The 18,606-nt window shown below is 41.1% G+C and overlaps 1 protein-coding gene across 13 annotated transcripts in view; it reads left to right on the forward strand.

Moving 5' to 3' along the window:
- cep112 (centrosomal protein 112) overlaps positions 1-18,606 on the forward strand; it is a 139,609-nt gene that overhangs the window by 69,575 nt on the left and 51,428 nt on the right. For 12 of the 13 annotated variants that reach the window (XM_046866277.1, XM_046866283.1, XM_046866284.1 and 9 more), the window contains 3 exons: positions 7,437-7,572; positions 9,931-10,038; positions 13,632-13,814. In XM_046866277.1, coding sequence (XP_046722233.1) covers positions 7,437-7,572; positions 9,931-10,038; positions 13,632-13,814 — 427 coding nt within the window. The remainder of the gene's footprint in view (positions 1-7,436; positions 7,573-9,930; positions 10,039-13,631; positions 13,815-18,606) is intronic. The other variant, XM_046866285.1, reaches the window with a different exon arrangement.

Consider the following 18,606-nt stretch of genomic DNA (forward strand, 5'->3'; position numbering starts at 1 on the left):
TTCCTATTAAAAACACACACTGAAAATGACTATTCCCTTTTCTTTTTTTCTTTTTTTTTTTTGCTTGCAGTTAGGAGACCCTTCCTCTGTTTTCCATCTCGCCAGAACCTCTGTCTTTAATTGTAACCATCTCAGATCTTTATGTCCACTGCCCTATTCACCCGATGAGACCCTGGCTTCTCAAAGCCACTTTGCCTTAATTCTTATGGATTGAGGCACGTTTTTGCGCTTCTGCTTCTCTTTCATCACTTTTTCAAAGAGTTTTGCAATAAACTAGCAGACTTTGGATCTGGGCTTGTTTAAATTGACCTTTAGCACAGGTAAAGGGCAAGTGGAGTCTTGATCTGGCAACAGATGCTGGTGTAAACCTCAAAGTGTATCAGGACAACATGGTTGGCCCCAGCGTTTTGTCTGCAGATGTGAAATTTACTCGACTACTGGGCTTATGGCCGTGTCTATACGGGGGAAGGGCAAGAGCTGGAAGTCAGAGTCTCTTGGAATTCAGAGGCCAGCATCAAACAACATAATAACCTTGGTCTTACTGAGTTGCTCTGGGGTTCTGGCCCTGAAATGCGCTCATTTCTTGTTGTTCTTTTTTTTTTTTTTTTTTTTTTTTTTATAAACATCAGTCTTTGACTTCCTGGGTAAGGTTTGGCAAGGTCATTTGAGTTGACCATTTAAGGTCACTTCTTTCTAGAGTTTTCTATTTATCTATTATATATTTATCTATTATTGGCAATTTGTTTCTGGTTTATTGTAAACCAACAGTGTACATTTAACATATAGGCACTGCACAGCAATGCTCGACTGGACAAATCCAAATAGATCTATAAAGATTTAATCTAATCGAAATCTTATATAATATAATTCATCCATCCAGTCATCCATGTATTGTCTGTCTAGCATTGCAGTGGAAGTACAACATTTCAGGTTTTTTTTTTTTTTTACCCACTGTAGACTTTTTCTGATGTTGGGAGATGGTTGGAGCATGGAAATCAATAAACCCGTGTTCTTTTGAAGCCACCTTATCTCACTGCACATTCCTCAGCAAATATGTCAGGTGCAGGTGAGACTAAAAAGAATGTGGGACATGGAGCTATGGCTTGATACATGTAGAGAGGAAACTCTATAAGAGCTGCTGATTGGTCCAAAACTGTTGTGTAGACATACTACACATACTACATAATGGTACACTGTATGTTGGTGTTGCTTTAACTTTTTATATTAGTGTTTCATAGTACATTTTGTGTAAAAGTGTTTTCTTTTCTCAATCTGAACGATGGCACATATCTGAGGACCGAGGAAGCAAAATTGGCCATCGGTGAGACTGATTGAAGACACGCTCACTTCACTTCACCTCATCATCACCTCATATATGCAAAAGATGCTAGATACACTATATTTACCTTTCCTGCTATATGTGGTTCTTTTTCAAACTGTTACTACAAAGCTGGAGGCACTTAATTGTCTTTAGATGCGCTATAATATATTGCATGTAAATGCCCCTATGCACAAAGTGAGCTCCTTGAAGATATGGTTTACATGCTTTTTAGAGGAAGATCTTGAGTGGCCTGCTATAGAGATTTGATCTCATCTTTACTGAACACCTTTGGGAGGAATTGGAACGCTGACTGCACCCCAGGCCTCCTTACCTCACCTACATCAGTACCTGCCTTTCGTAATAACCTTGTGGCTGATGAACACTAATATCCAATAAGCACACTCCAAAATCTAGTGAAGCATCTCCCCAGAAGAGTGGAGGAAATTATAAGAGCAAATTGGGACTAAATGTGGAGTGCAATGCTCAAAAATCACATACCAAACGTATGACCAGGTGACCCAATACTTTTGGCAATATAGTGTAGCTCTCTCCTCTGATAGTGTTATCACATGTCATATAGAAGCTAACTAGTGGTTAAAAATGGGCAAGTAACCAAACTGAAGAGAGGGAAGAAAAGGAAGCAATATGCTGTGATCTGTTCAAACACATTCCTTTGCATCTTATTATCAGCCATAAATTTTCCCACAGGTACAAAACTAAGGCATCATAAACGCTGGTATTTTTTGCACAAGAAGACTGCTGGATGAATGTCGCATCATTAATGTACCTTTCCTCTCCCTCATCTGTTTTCCCTTCGGTCGAATAACGTCTACGATATTTCCGATTTGCATTGTTCAGGAATTACGACTTGCATCCATGTGTGGCTAATACAAGCCTGATTGTCCATACCATCCCCATAAGTGGGTAATTCAAACCAAAGTATTCTAAAGGGTCAGTGGAGAAACTGAAGAGTTCATCTCGACCATGCTTGGGGAGAGCGGAGAGGCTTGACCCTGCTGCAAATCAGTGGAAAAGCAGGCAGATGTTTATTGCAGTGTGCAAGCCTCTTTTTTTTCTTCTTCGTTTTTCATCTCTTTTGTGTCAGTCTGTGCAGTTTGAACCTGAATTAAAGTATTTCCTCAGACAATCATTAAGAGAAGCAAATGCTTTGTTCTGGCGTATTTACAAACCACATTCCTCAACTTCCGCCTCCCACTTATAAAAGCAAACGGGCTGAAGACAGAGTTTTATGGTGTGAATCATAGCATAGTCAGCAGAATGACATCAGTTTAAGACTCTTTAAATTCAGCTGTTCTTACCCAGGTGGTACCCAGTGCCTCAATTAGCAGGACGAAAGTTGTTCTCTTGAGATGACATCATTCATTCTGCTTGAGGAACTGTAATGTCTTGTGGGGGATCCTGGGAATTCTGGTAGTGAGACTGGAATACACATCAGTCCATGGCATGGCATTGTGTACACAGACATACTCCCATTGCATTCACAACAGTTGAATCAACTTTATTTTGTTTTTTTTCTTTTATCTCATTTTCTTTTGTCATGGTGTGTGGAGAAAGAAAAATAAAAGCACCGAATTAAAGGCAGTTCTGCAGCAAAAATATATTTGGTTCCTCGCTATATACACTGTGACTTTACTGGCACATTTGGGAATCAGCTACTAACACTGCGTGGTCTTTTCTTTTACACTGGCCCGAGTTTCTCTTTTAAATCCCAACGCATTAAATCTTCAACAAACACCCTTGTGATCATCACAGACAGCTTCCATTTACCATATTTAGCTTCATTACTATCCCTCGCTCTCTCTTTCTCTCTCTGCCTCTCTTTTTTTCATCCCGACTCTCCGTCGAGCCTCAGACAGAATATTTGACCACAGTCGTGCGGTGTTAAGTCGCTGTTCTTCTCAACTGCGGCCGATGTTATTTTTGAACGTTTGCATATTTGCATGTCAGTCAAGAGGCCTGGGAGCTCTCCGACTCGTTCCGTTACTCCCTCCCCGGGGAGAGACGGATGGTGGGGAGGGTGGAGAGGGAGCAGAGAAAAGAGCACTACTCTTTTTAGGACTCTGAATATTTCAGCTTTTCATTTTCCCGTCTCATTTCACGAGCTGCCTCCTTTCTTGGGGCTTTGATCTGTTTCTGATTCGTTAGCATTCCACTGGAGCAGAATTCATGCCGTGCCTGGTCCGGCTTCGGCTTTGGTCTTGTGGAGAGGAGAAAACCCACATGGGATGCATGTGGCCATATGCTTGTAGGTGTGCCGACTTTATGGTGTCCATAACGTCGAGCATGTGCACTTTAAAAGGTCATCCGTTTCTTTGTACTTCTCAGAAAACGTCGAATTACACTTTGAGATAGACATTGATTGATGTGTTTTTTCCCCTCATTTTCAACAGCCATGTGTCCTGCTATTGATTGGAATTGAGGTCTAGTGTGACTAGGTCTAGTGTAATTGTGACTAGTGCAGTGGTGCTCACCTTTAAGAAGATGGACAGGAGGACTGGAGGTGGAAAACAATAACATTTATGGCATTTGGCAGACGCCCTTATCCGGGGAAGACTTAGAACTAAGCAGTTTAGGGTTAAGGGCCTTGCGCATGGGCCCAGCAATGGTAGCTTAGTGGTGCTGGGATTTAAACTTGTGACCTTCTGATCCAGAGTCCAATGCTTTATCCACTGAGCTACCACCTCCCAATACATCCAGGATGAGACGCAGTTCCATCATACATACATCTTCTATCTTTCGCTGTTATGCATGGTGTGTTTTTGGTGGGGAAAACCCAAAGCACCTGGAGGAATCTCACATGAAAGAATATGTGAAACCCTGAAGGTGTGGGATGGCAGCACTACATGCTGCGCTGTTATGCAACCAACTTTACACCTGTTAATCGGCACAGTATAAATTCTACTTATATAGTTTTCGCTTCAACAAGAGATGAGGAAAAAATGCTGTCACCATAACGCTATATTAGTCAATACATGAAAAAACTTGCTTCATATTTTCTAACATTTGTTCACTGGATTCATGTCTGTGTGCTGTGTTGCCGTGCATTTCAAGACACTCATGTGGGCTGACGAGGCCACCGGGCTTTGCTATGCTTGCCACACACGTAACCCCCCACACACACTTCCGCCACGAGTGCAAGTGACCAGTTTCGTTGAAGGAAATTGAAAGCCAGCTCTATGAAAATGAATGGGGGGCCTGAATCCACTGCTGTGCGTTTCAAAGGCTCTCTAGTCATTTTCTCCTGCGGCAGGAGATGAGTTTGCTCCTCGGTCTGCTCTCTGTTCTCCACATGGGAGGCGTCTTGTGGTTTCAGGCGGCTGGAAAACGGACCCTCCTGTCTGGCCTGTGGCTGGACGGAAGCTCCGTCACCCTTGCCTTAAGTCCTTCCCTTCTCACTCCTCCGCCCTCCACCGCTCCCCCTCGAGGAGCCTTTTAAGAGCACGGGACGAAAAGGATTTCCTCTGGTCCAACAGCACGTCTTTAATTTGAGCCTCCTCTCCTGCCACTTCTCCGACCAAAAAAACCCCATCCAAGAGCCGAGACCGAGCTGGCATTCCCCTTTCCCGCCCTCTGTTTCTTTATTCGTTCACCACTGTCCCTCGCTCTGCCCTCTCATCTCGCTCTCTCACTGTGATAGATGGTGACAGACTGTCTGCTCCTCACTTCGCATCGCACACTGAAAAAAACACACACAGCGCAAGCAGTGGAGGCAAAGAGTATTTTTGTGATGTGTTTGTGATCAACAGGATGTTTGTCATTTATATTATGGATTGTAGTGTAAGATTATGAAATAAATAGCCCTCTGATTATAGCACATGATCTGGATGTATTTAGCCAGACCAGAGATTAGCACTTTGTGTTCAGGGATGCAAAAGAACAAGTCCCAAGGTCGGATTTTTATCCCTTTTTATTCCTTCTCAGTCAGCCACCTTGTCTGTCCTCACTCCAAAAGTCTCAGCAAACTATTTTTGTGGGTTTGTCCTTTTTTTTTCCTCCCCTGTCCTTGCTTTACTTTAATCTCTGTTTCTCCAAAGCAGGCTGCTCCACATCAGAGATCCAGAGAAGGTCCTTTTGTGTCTGGGTCTGCCCTGTAGGTATTCATGTAGCAAGACAGATTAATAATTACAGACTTACCGAATACACAACATTGCAGGGGAAAAAAATACCATTTTTGGAGCGTTTGATGTCAAACATGAGACGGACCAAAATTACACTGGGGAAAAAGAAGAAGGCAGCTTTGGTGTGCATTTTCTCTCTCTTTGTTGACATTGTTTCCTGTTATTATTATGTCTTATGGCTATCCGTAATATAAGAAAACAACAGTTGCTAAAGCAGGACAGCTCCCACATTAGACATGCAGTAGGTGGTTGTTTGTCATTTAGCTCGACAGTGCTTGATGTGAAACACTTGTTTCCTTCTTTACTTTGGAAAATCCTCTGTGGAAGACTTTTTTTTTTTTTGTCCTTTTTAAAGGCTTTTATGTCCCGAATTGGTTGTTGGAGCAGTCTCGACTGACTACGCAAACCACAAGCTTTTTATGAATTGTTACTGTGGAATGAGAACCATATTAAATGTTCTTTGAACTTTATGTATAGTGGGTTCTTCAAAAAAAAAAAAAAAAAAAAGAACGAGGGGGGGGGGGGACGCGCAAAAATGCGTTTTTTGTTTGTTTTTCTTCTACCACATGTCGTAATATGTTGTGCTTCGGTGTTGTTGTTGTTGACAGGATGTGGAGGTTACTGTGTTTCATCACATGCTTATGTTTTGGTCTCAAAGACTCTAGCAAATCTTTCTGTCAGTTAAATGTAATTACCACCATAATGATGCTTACTTGGTGGAAAACGAGTGATGAGCCTTTGCTGCAGCACTGATGATACAGTGCTTTGCATAAGTATTCACCCAACCCTCCAGCTTGAACTTTTCCAGCTTTACCAACTGAAAGAGACATGTTTATATTGTACGTAAATCTAAACCGTACATAATATTGAAAGCGTGGAGGTTAGGCAGATACTTTGCAAATGTATTTATGGAAAAAAAACAAAAATGAGATTGGATTTACCCCTGTTGCAATTAAAACCACTATATTTGTTTCGCTCGCCATTAGAAGTGGCCTGTGTGTTAACTCAATTAAAAGAGAACCAGATCCTGTAAGACCCAAGAGCATGTTAAAGAGCGGACAGACAGCATTATGAAGATCGAGATGCTAACAAGACAAGTCCGGGACACGATTCTGGAAAAGGATCAATCAGGGTTTGGTTGTAGGAAATATCCTGAACTTTGGACACCCTGTGTCATTCCATTAAATCCACTGTTTCTAAATGAAAAGAAAATGGCACGACCGCAACTCTGTCTAGAGGAGGCCAAAATCCAGGGACTGTGTAAGGAGGGTGTTAGTCAGAGAAGCAACCATGAGTCACTTCAATATAATTATAAGCTGTATTTTGCAAATTCATGACTTGTCATTCTAATCAAAACCATTTCAGTTTATAATGTGACAAAATGCAGACAAGTTCAAGGGGGCAAATACTCATGCTAGGCACAGTCCACACCCCCGCTTTGAGAAGAGCTTGACAGGCGCTTCGCAGCTGTCAGTTTCATCGCGGGCTGAGCATTGTCTTGACTCTGACAGCTCTTTTGGCCTGCTGTCTCTCAGTATTATTGTCAGGATGCGGTAGAAAAACTGTTTGTTTTGTTCGCTTTGGTTGCACTGCTCCTGTGGTTCCAAGCGCCTCCATGAAGTTCTCTCTGTTGTCAGTGTAAAAGCAGCAAACATCAGGTCATGAAAAGTAGGCAGTACACAATGCAGCCTTATACCCCCAACTTTGGCTGATGTGTTTTTTTTTTCCAATGTTGAGTGCTAGGCACACTTCTCTTGGTTTATCAATTCTAACACTTGTATTTAGATGTGACAGGATGTGAAATGAGTGAGAAATGGATGCATCGTGTGTGTGTGTGTGTGTGTATGCGTTCTATACCATAATAGAAAAATACTCTGATACTGAACCTTGTGCATTGCACTGTTTTTTGACAGTGGAGTGAATCTCTTGTACATTCTCTGACTATGTGTCTGTTTCTATGTATGCTCTCCTTCCAGGGAGAAAGAGGATCACATATGCCACCTAAGAGAATCCCAGAGACAGCAGGCCCAGCAGGCAGAGTGTGCTTTGGAGAGCTTTAAGAAGCAAGTGGAGCTCAGCTCTGAAAAAGCCTACGCTGACATGAAGCAGCAGGTGAGCTCGCACATTAATAATGCTCAATCATTATGACTTTGTTTATACAGTCTTCTCATAGACAGAGGTCTGTACTGCTGTAAATGTGGCGGTTTTGTACTATATGGACAAACATTTGCGGATACCTGATCAATAGATTCGCATAAATAAATAGAAGGACATTATATTCGGTGCCACCCAGATGAGGATGGGTTCCCTCTACAGTCTGGTTCCTCTGAAGGTTTCTTGCCATCTCGGGGAGTTTTTTCTTGCCACAGTCGCCACCGGATCGCTCATTAGGGACAAACTTACACTTTCTTTCATTCTTTATCACCGTCGTGTCTGTGAAAAAGCTGCTTCGTGACAATGTTTATTGTTAAAAGCACGATACAAATAAAAATGAATTGCTTTGCTGAAAGAATAACTTCCACTTTTCTGAGATGATGTTCCAGTAGATTTTGAAGTTCGGCTGTGGAGATTTGTGCTCCTTCAGTCACAAGGGTACTGATGGTAGGGTAAGGAGGCTGGGGTGCAGTCAGAGTTTAGGGCAGAGCTCTATAGCATGCCACTCAAGATGTTCCACTCCAACTCATGTGAACTATATTTTAATAGAGCTGGATTTGTGCACTGGGGAACAGGTTTGGGCCTCTAAGTAAATGATTAATGTAATGCTACCACATCCTAAGACATCCTATACAATTTGTGGAAACGGTTTGGGGAAGAACAACATATGACCTGAAAAGTCAGGTAGCCTAAAACCTTTGTTCATGTGGTTTATGTTTAAGTCTTTGTATTTAGCTTAAGTTGTACATGAAAAGCTACTTAATAATAATACATTTTATTTAAAGGCGCCTTTCAAAACCGTACAGTAGTGAAATCATAAAATCGTTTATAATTTTGATTGTGGAAGAGAATTCCAGCGATGAGGAGCAGCCCTGCTAAATGCCCTAAACCCCATAGTGACTAAACGGAAATAAGGTACAATGAGGGAAACAGATGTGGAAGATTTGAGAGTTTGGGGTGTAGGTATGAAGCAGGTCAGAGATGTTTGAGTGTGCAAGATTATGAAGTGCTTTGAAAGTGAGAAGCAGAATCTTGCACTCGATTCGAATAGTGAACGATTGTGTGCTGTGAATTAGACATTGAATAGAAATGACCTATTATAGGCTGCTACTGTTTAGACATTAGTCAGGTAGATTCTTGCAAATATCATTTAGAAAATTCATTCAGTCTATAAATACAAAATTTTGTAATGTAACTACTAGAGAAGGGTTTTTTTTTCTCTTAAGGGGCACACAGTCTAGTGTGTTAATTTGACTAGTAGTGTATTCTGTAATAGTAGGTGTGCTTGTAAAAGTAACTTGTGCTTAATGGCACAAGGTAAATCTATTGAAACTGCTCCCAAAAAAACTATGGTGCATGCAAGTGTTTGATCGAACATTTAATTAGACCACGACAGTCTGCGTACTTTGTCACCGTGCTGCCACTGCACACATCCTGCTCTCAGATGTTGGGACTGAGTGCAAAGGCCTGCTGAGATGTCCTTTTTTAACCTCATCCTGCCCCAGCTGCCTCCATGTCCCAAGGGTGATGGTGATTGGGGCTTCTCGGACTGTCAAAACAGGCCATATTTTATACCAGACGTTACGTTACGCAATTGTTTTCCGACTCTGATGTTGTGCTGTGAATTTGTAAACACATTCTGTGTTTTGTAGCAATCAGGGTCTCCGTGAAAAGCATCTGTCGTGCATGTGTTCGGTGTGAAGCCAAATATCTAGTCAATTAAACTGCAGCCATAAAATCGGAGACAGAAGACTTACTGGGTAGACGTCTCAAAGCTTAGTGGCATTCGGTGTGAGACGGAGGTCAGTGTATGTCCAACTTTGCTTCCAACAAGGCTTTCAAAATTGTCATAAATCATCTTAAGAGACCTAAAAGACATATGCAAGGCATAAATTATCAACTCGGATCAAATTCTGGCTTCGGTTCTTTAAAGCTACAAGGTGAATTTCGGAAAAAATTCGGTCCAGCCCTAAGTGCAAAGTAGATGCTTTCAAACTGCCTAGATTTATAGCTCAAGCTTTCAGGGATTTTTAAGCTCAAGCCCTTGAGTTTTGTTAGGATTTTTGATAGTCAGTAATCTCAGTTTCACTGCTGCAGTATGTGGAGGTGAGATTCTTTAACTGTGACCATCAGTAAACCTTTCATTCACTCAATAAAGTTACAGGATCTTAGATCATTTAATAAAAAAAAAAAATACTCGAATTATTTGTTAATGTCATACTTTAGGTCTTGACTAGAATAGCTGATATTCCCATGCAAGATCAATATTTTCATGTACATTATATACCCATTTTATTTATTTGTTCCTGGTTCTAGATGGAAAAGGTGGAAGCTGATCTGTCGCGTTCTAAGTTACTGAGAGAGAAGCAAACAAAGGAGTTCGGCCACCAACTAGAGGAGCTCCAACAAAAATACGAGCAGCAGGTTAGTGCAGGGACAGAAGGGGGTCAGAGTTAGATGATGCTCTATAGGCATTTCTTTTTCAGTACCTCCAGTTTGTACCTTGTATTTAGATAAAACGTATTGTATTTCTCTTGCGTCCTGTAACATGCTCATTCATATAATAATGATATATAGATCAAAACCCATTCGTTTAATAATCGGTGTGAGGAGGAACAGTGCATGTATGTCATTTTGTTGCTTGACACAATGTCATTGTGTCAATTATTTGAAATTGAATGGAGATGCTAAGCATCCGTGGTTTGATGATGGAAAACAAAATGGATTTTTGTAATGAATTTTGCCAGTATCGGATGGTAGCATGTTTCAGTAATCAATCTTTTGAGTTGTTTCATCATTTTTTTATTCTGCATATGTTCGAAGTAGTGAAAAAGTCTTCCAAAGCTCTATCCGTAATGATGTAATAGATGTTTTCTAGCAGCTCCTAAAACCGGTTAATTTGAAGCATCCTGTCACCCGCTCAGCATCGCTTAAATTTGGCTCACCTTCTTTTTATTTACCACGACAGAGTCTTTGAAAAGTAAAGCTAGATATGTTACGTGGTAATATTAGATGATTTCCAGCATTTCCTCAAGTGAGGAAAAAAAAACAAAAATAAACAAACGAGACAACCAAAACAACTAGTATAGCGCGTTAACTGGAAACAGACTGTCACAGGCTTTGCAGTACTTTTTAACTCCCCATTTGATTTAACAAGAAAAATATGTGAAGATTCACTTTTTTGCATTCTATTTCCATCCAGCAAATTTCATTAGCTAAAGCCATTCACTGTATAAGCATGTGTAAAATAAAGAAATATATATTTTGATCGTATAATGTTTGAGTATTTCTATGACTGCTGATGGCCTGGGATTTTCACGTACAACAGTGTCTGGAGTTTTATCTGGATGGTGCAATAAAGATAAACATCGAGTAAATGCTGACATAAATGTTTTGTTAAAGATCTAGTTCAAATAAGAATGGGTGGACTGGTTTGAGGTAACAGAGGTTACAACAAATTAGATAATCGTTCTGTACAGTTGTGCTGAGCAGAAAAGTATTTCGGCCAGTGCAACATGTCGACCCTTAAGGCGGATAAGCAACAACAGCAGATCATATCAAATTCTTCTTCTGTCAGCCAAGATCAGAAAGCTGAGGCTGCAGTGGGCACAGGGTTGCCATTACTGGACAGTTGAAAACTGCAAAACAGTCCATTCTGGTGGGGGCAGTGTAACGATGTGGGGAATGTCTGCATGATAATGGCAAAAAGTAAGTCATTTTAATCTGGTTTTCTGAACGTACTGTTCAACGGTCGATGTTATTCAATGTCGTCTTTTCAGTCAAGGGATCTGAACCGAATGAAACACCTTTTATGTGGTAGAATGGGAGATTTCAAGAAAGTGCTCCTTAAAAACAATCTGACAGAATTGGGTGATATAATCGTGCCAACGTGGACTAAAATCTCAAACGAATGTTTACATCTTATGGCATCCATGCCTTTAAAAGCAAGGGGACCTACCCATTATTAAGTGCTTAGTGCATGTAGATCATCAAGCATACTTTTTATTATAAAAACACTTACAGTTCATTAATGAAATGAATGTTCTGATACTTATATTTATCATTAGTGCAAACGACATCTCTGAAAATATTCAGTGGATCATCTCTACCTTAAATGATAGATGCGTGAAGCATTTGGCCACTGCTGTTATGAGCCTTGGGCCACTGAGTTACGAACCATTCACGTGGGTCCAAACATCCCTGTTTCATGAATCTATGAGAGGAGCTGCATAGAAGTGTCATTCCTTTATGACCTCCTCCCTGCTGTAACGTCACCACCAGACCTTGAGAGGATGAAACAGAGTTTCCATTCAGTCATAACACTCAGTAACTAATCCAATCTTTAGATATTTATTCCTTAGATCTTAAGCCATGGCACAAACATATACTTCATCTAAAAGGCTCATTAGCACACAAGCAGGGAAACTTAGCTCGCATTCTCTCTCACACCCATTTCTGCATTTCGAAGAAGAGAACAAATCTGCCGCCACGGCCCCAAATATCCTTCTTCTGCATGCCAAACCCCTGCTGAGAGCAGCCAGACTTTTCTCTTCTCCCAGTCCATAATATTCCCCAGGGAGTCTCCTCGGCTGGGCCGCTGCCGCATTACCTCAGTACTAATCACGTCTATCCCACTGACAACAGCCATTCAGTGCAGCCGCTTTAAGAGCTTGGCACTCAGTGGACTCCTCGCTGTGACGTCTAGAATTGGGCGTCTGTGTTTTTCCCGACCCCGTCTATTTTCGTTTACGCTTTCGCTTCTTGCTTTGGTTAACACACATGGCAGATTTATTTTTTTTATTTTTTATGTCCAAATGGTTTCAGGTAGACTTGTTCCAAGGAAGCCCTTTTGTTTAACTGGTATGTCTTCAATAGCCATGGATATAATACTCTATCACATTCAGATGGCACAACAGACAATCTGTTGATTTTTGCTTCTTGTTTGTTCGTCATTCGTTATCTATTGCTTTCAAACACCTAATAATATAATACAAAAATTAAGCAAAAGAGATTTTTAAATTAGGGAGCTCATGCCATGAGACTGCATTAAGTAATTTCTTTGTGGCCTGCTCTCCATCGTGCCGGGGGGAAACTCTGGCTCTTTTTGCGGCAGCTCTATTCATCACCTGCTCTCAATAGCAACGCCGCCGTCTTCAGCCAGTGTGCAGGCCAGGTAGGGTGCCGGGATTCACAATGCGCTGGGGATTAGCATCAAAGCTGGGGGTACTGGATCCTTCCAATGCCGGCGGGGAGACAGGGCAGGACCGGCCAAGGTCATCGTCCAGCCCCACCACCACCCCCTTCTCCCAGTCGATGAGGGGAGTGAGATCGGAGCCTGGGAACCTAAATCGGCGGCTTTGCAATTCCCAGCACCGACTCACCACACAGCAGGTGGAGAACAGCAAGATAATGCAGCCGCTCACTTTTGTGCCTTTTACCAACACTATTGACAACCTCGCACTTTGAGGATTTGGACTCTTCTTTTTTTTTTTACTCGCCATGAGTGTTTTTTTTTTTTTTTAAACCACATTTTTTGTTTGATCCTAATCAGCTTTTGACACCGTGAAACTTCAAAGCTTCAACCAGACAACCAGCGGTAAGTGGACACTGTAGTAGAAACATACTGATGTAATGGATTTCAACAAGGATACTGGTAGTTACAGATTAGCTAGATTCAAAAATATTTTTAGGTTGTTTTATCTCTTATAAAGCATGTTTGATGCATGTAGCTTACAATGATTTTAGACATCCAGTAAGCTATATGGCGTTGGTTGCATGGAGCACGGACTGTATCTCTCAAACTCTTCAAGACAAGTTTTTCATTTTTATAAGCAGTGGCAAGCGAAGGCGTTGAGGATCGCTGGACCTATGAGCGTACAGTGATGTCCTGTTTCGTTAAATAGAGAAGCTAACGGCAATTTTTTTCCCTTTTCCCCTCGTTCGCTGAAAGATGCGCAAGTTGTCATGACGACAGGGATGTACTGCTGATGAAGTCTCACCCCTTGTTGTCCAATCAGATTATGGAGCTGAAACTGCAGCATGAGCAAGAGAGGACACACCTACTTCAGCAACACAATACTGAGAAGGACAGCCTGGTCCAGGATCATCAGCGGGAGATTGCTAGTCTGGAGAAGCAGGCGCGGTCCGCCATGGCCCAGCACCAAGCACAGACCCAAGAATGGAGAAAGCGGGATGGACAGGTATGTGTTTCCCGCCCCCCCCTTTTTTTCTTGCCATATTCCCATATTTTTCCAATGTGTTTTTCTCTGCTTTCGCTTTCTTCTTCTTGCTTTGCTAGCTAAGTATACGCACGATCCATGAAACATCTTTATTCATATTCTTTACAAAAAAAAGAATATACAAAGTTGTGTCTGAAGGATGTTATAAATAATGCATAACAAAATTCAGCTTGAGACTTTATCGCAGAAACTTCAGCCCCACAAAATGTTTGAAGAACTATTCGCGATGAGATTGTGCGCAAAAGAAATCTACGGTTTGTACGTGTTGCGAAGGATGTACAGTGTTTTGAGCGGGATTTAAAGCAAGAAATCGAAAAGCCCCAGGATCTGAGAACACAGGTTGCCATAATAAAGTAGGCAAATCCTTTGGTGCATTATAGCTCTGGCCTTTTGTTGTCCCCATTGGGTTGCATTTTCTGTCCTTTTTTATTTCATCTATTTGAGCTGGGGTTGGCATGAGCTGGTGCTTTGCAAACCTCTGTGCAGCGGCTGGGCGCATTCGCGGTTTTTGCGCTGCACTGCAGGTAGCCATCATCTCCACATAAGAGGAGGCTTATATCGTCATTATATCTCCCAGATCTACTTAGCATATATTAATGACAGTCTTGAATAAGACTGTTAGAAACTATTTTGTTTACCAGCGGGTTTCTCATGGCTACTTCTCCAAAGCTCGCGCTCCTCTCCAGCCTGGTTATCACGAAGCCTCTGTGGGACACCATTTGACAACCGAACCCCCAGCTGGGGATGTATTCGACTCTTCAAACCCTGAGATGAAATATAAATTGTCAGCATGGCTAAAGCACGTTTATTAGCTTTTTACAGGAAAGACGTCAAGCAGAGCAGCTTCTGTACGGAGTTCAGCAAACTGAATGAGTAAAAGCTTGGGAAAAGCTTCGAGATGAAAACTAATGCATTTCAATGCCATTTCAGTCAAAGACTAAGCCACATTAAACCAGGTTTTATACAGCAAATCTCATTTTAATTGTCTATACTGGACTTCTGTTGTTTTAGAAGAGTTTTGCAAGAATAGAAAAACATGAGTCGATCAAATGAAAGCGTGTTGAATTTAATGTACTCATGTACTTCAAACACATTTTTAGGTCTTTATGTCTCTCTCTTTGTCATTAAAACCTGAACTGTGTTAGTGCATCAGCTTTCAATTTTAAAGCTAGAACATATATCCAGCAATACCTTTTGCTTTCCCGTCCAAAACAAATGATTTTTGTATTTTGCCGTGTTTCCACACACAACATAAAGCCATTCATCCAGCACCTTATCAGTCATGTCATTACTGAGTGTGGTGGTGTGGACAGGCCGCACAGGATGTGAAGCCAAGGAAAGGAAATCGTCAGCTATAGTAAGAAGCTGCCAGTGGCTTGGATCCTGCATTTGCTCCCCGTGTAAATTTGCTGGATCTCAGAGGGACTAGGTTTTGCTGTTGGCCTGAACACGTCCTTCCATCGTGGTGATATTATTTGGTGAACTTCAGCGAACCTCACGTTCTCCACGGTCCAAGCCAGGTGTGGAGAGGCAGCATAGCGTAGATGTACATTTTCTGACTGAATTGTCTTTTCAGTGTTTTCAGATCTAATAGATAACGGCAATCCAGAACCCAAATAATTCAGTCAAAGTGCCTGTTTTTTTCTTCCATCATTATAATGGAATAAAATTTGACATGAAAGTGTTGCTGGTGGGTTTTTGAAAACTTTTCTTTCTCTCCTGTTGCATTTTAACTGGTGTCCATCATGCTTACTCTAGCTGCTAGATGAAGATTTTTTTTTTTAGCTGCTGCTGACAGGAAACTGGCTGCCTCAAAGCTGTCTGAGAGAGATAAGATGGCCTTCGTGACTACTTTTCTCAAGATGGCATATTTTCTGTAAGAGCATCTGAAAGATGGAATTCAGGAAAGAGAGATGATGGTGCTGACGAAGCCCTTCCACCGGTCACTTTTATTGAGTTGAGATGTTAAATTGGAGCGCACGGTGTCTGGCTGATTACAGTATAACTCTCAGTATGAAAATGTCGATTGCTAGATTGAAAAAGAAATTATGTATATATTCTATTTTTCACAGCTGCAACCGGAAAAAAAAAGGAGGCGTTTCCACCCGGCATTCTTCCTGGAATCTTTAAAATTTGTAAAGCTGACAAAGCGAGCACAAATCCGTCACACATACACTGAAGATGAGTCAGTTTGACTCGTCTCTTGATGTGGTCTGCACAACTTGGATGTAAAAGAAGGTTCAGAAGAATAAATTATTCAGGAGCCCAGCTTTGTTTTAGAGTTTATGAGTAGGCTTGCCAATGTCCAGCATCATTTCAAAGGAAAATTCATATTCTCGAATAACATACAGCCATCAAAACAAGGCAAAGTAAAAAAAAAAAGCAGTGCCATGCTAATACTCTGTTGAAGGTTTTATTGATCCATGTCTTGTTTTGGAGTCTTTGTTTTCGATCGCTATGGGAATGAGCTTATATCCTTGTCCTTGGGCTGAAGCTGGAGTATTCAGTTTCCTCTCAACCTGGAATTTCTGCTTTGGCACCCTCCAGGCTCCCAGTTTCCTCAGTCTTTTTGAAGATGAAAGGGGCGAGGCCCAGAGTCAGTTGGCAGCCCATCCAGGACAGTTCCCAATAAATAGTGTTGCCTGAAGCAAGTACTGTGTGCTAATACACAACTGGCTCCAGAGACTGGAAGTGTTTCTTTTACGTGCATGTTTACGACACACTGTTATACAGAATCTGTGGGGGTTTTTTTTATGATAATTATTTAATAAAGACAAAATATTCAAATCACGCTTAATCATTTACCTGATATTTAACTTCATTCTTTATTTGCTCTTTTCTTTTTTCTTTTGCCATCTGGCGATAAAATTTGTGCATTTTTCCACTACGTTTGCTTTAGGCATTAGCACCTTCCTTAGAAAAGAGGCTTAAATTTAGGCAGAATCCATGAACAACAGATGTTTGGTTCAGCCAGTCAATTCCATGACTATATTTCCTGTGGTTTGGCTGCATAATAATTTTCATTGCTTTTTTTTTTTTTTTTGGGAGTGGGGGCTCAGTGTCTTATTTTCCCACTTTTTTTATCCTTGAGAAATTCTTATAACATGGAGTTCAAACTGCATAGGATGAGAATCTGATCCATTTCCAATATTGCATTAGGGACCACTTTCTGTTGCTATAAATGGCAAATTAATGGCACTGACAAATTTTCAAAGGCTTCATTTCCAAATAAAAGATTAAGCCAGAGTAAATGACAGCTCGTGTGATGGAGGAAATCCGCCATGGTTATTTTGATGCATGAGGGGGAAAAAAATAAAGAGAAATCTAGTTTTGCTCTACATTAACTTTACGTTAAACATTACAAGTTTATATCCAGACCCATGGATTAATGTCATTCTTGCCACATCATTCATAGAAAAAAAAGAGATAAACACATTCAAGGACAGCTTGGCAGCATAGTAAGATGATACAGATGCATTCATCATTGCAATGCCATTAAAATAGTGTTTTCTGAGACTTTTCTGTGAGATTCAGATATAATTTAGTTGCTAATGTAAAACTACTGAAACAGATCCTGGCCTGGCATATTATTTAAATTATTGAGTTAATTTTAAATCATTGAATTATTGATCATGTATGATTCAGCAACTGGTAATTATTGAATTGTTGTAAATTATTTGATATCTGCAGTAAAAGTAATAGAAAATGTATGTAGTTCACAAAGTGCGAAGTGTAAATCCGGACCTACCAATGGGCATTGGGAGTTTATAACACAAAATTTTTGAATCTGATTGTTGATTCATTTTTTTAAACAACTTAGCTTTGAAGGTAAAATAAAGTACAGATTTCCATTAATGTGCTCATTTCAATACATTATCATTTTCTGCTACAGGAAATAGTTCAGGTATGTATCTTCTTTCAGCTGCTCCCATTAGGGGTCGCCACAGCGGATCATCCGTCCCCATACTACTCTGTCCTCTACATCTGCCTCTTTCAAATCAACTACATGTCTTCCTTAATCACATCCATAAACCTCCTCCTCGTCCTGCCACATTTCCTCCTTTCAGGCGGCTCCATTCTCAGCATTCTCATACTGATATACCCATGTCCCTCCTCTGCACATGTCCAAACCGTCTCAATTGGGCCTTTCTCACTTTGTCTCCAAAACGTCCTACATGCGCCATCCCTCTAATAAACATGTTTCCAATCCCGTCCATCGTCCTCACTCCCAATGAAAATCTCATCATTTTCAGCTCTGCTACCTTCAGCTCCACCTCCTGTCTTTTATTTAATGCGACTGTCTCTAAACCATACAACATCGCAGGTCTCACCACAGTCCTATAAACTTTCCCTTTCACTTTTGCAGATACCCATCCAACTGACTTTCCACTCTTCATGCTCCTAATCGCTGCTCTCACTTCCTCCTTACTAATCCTATCCACTTCCTGCTTCACTATCTCCACAACCTTCTCTCTCTCTCTCTCTCTCTCCTCATTCATCAACTGCTTAAAATACTCCCCCCATATTCTCAACACACTCTCCTCACTAGTCAACACATTTCCATCTCCATCCTTTATTGCTCTAACTTGCAGCACATCCTTCCCAGCTTGGTCTCTCTGCCTGGCCAATCGGTACAAATCCTTTTCTCCTTCCTTAGTGTCCAACTTCTCATACAGCTCCTCATATGCCTTTTCCTTGGCTTTCGCCACATCAATCTTCACCTGCTTCCGCATTTCCTTGTACTCCTGCCTAC

Source organism: Silurus meridionalis, chromosome 14 (genome assembly GCF_014805685.1).
Source record: "Silurus meridionalis isolate SWU-2019-XX chromosome 14, ASM1480568v1, whole genome shotgun sequence".
In the NCBI taxonomy this organism is placed as follows: domain Eukaryota; kingdom Metazoa; phylum Chordata; class Actinopteri; order Siluriformes; family Siluridae; genus Silurus; species Silurus meridionalis.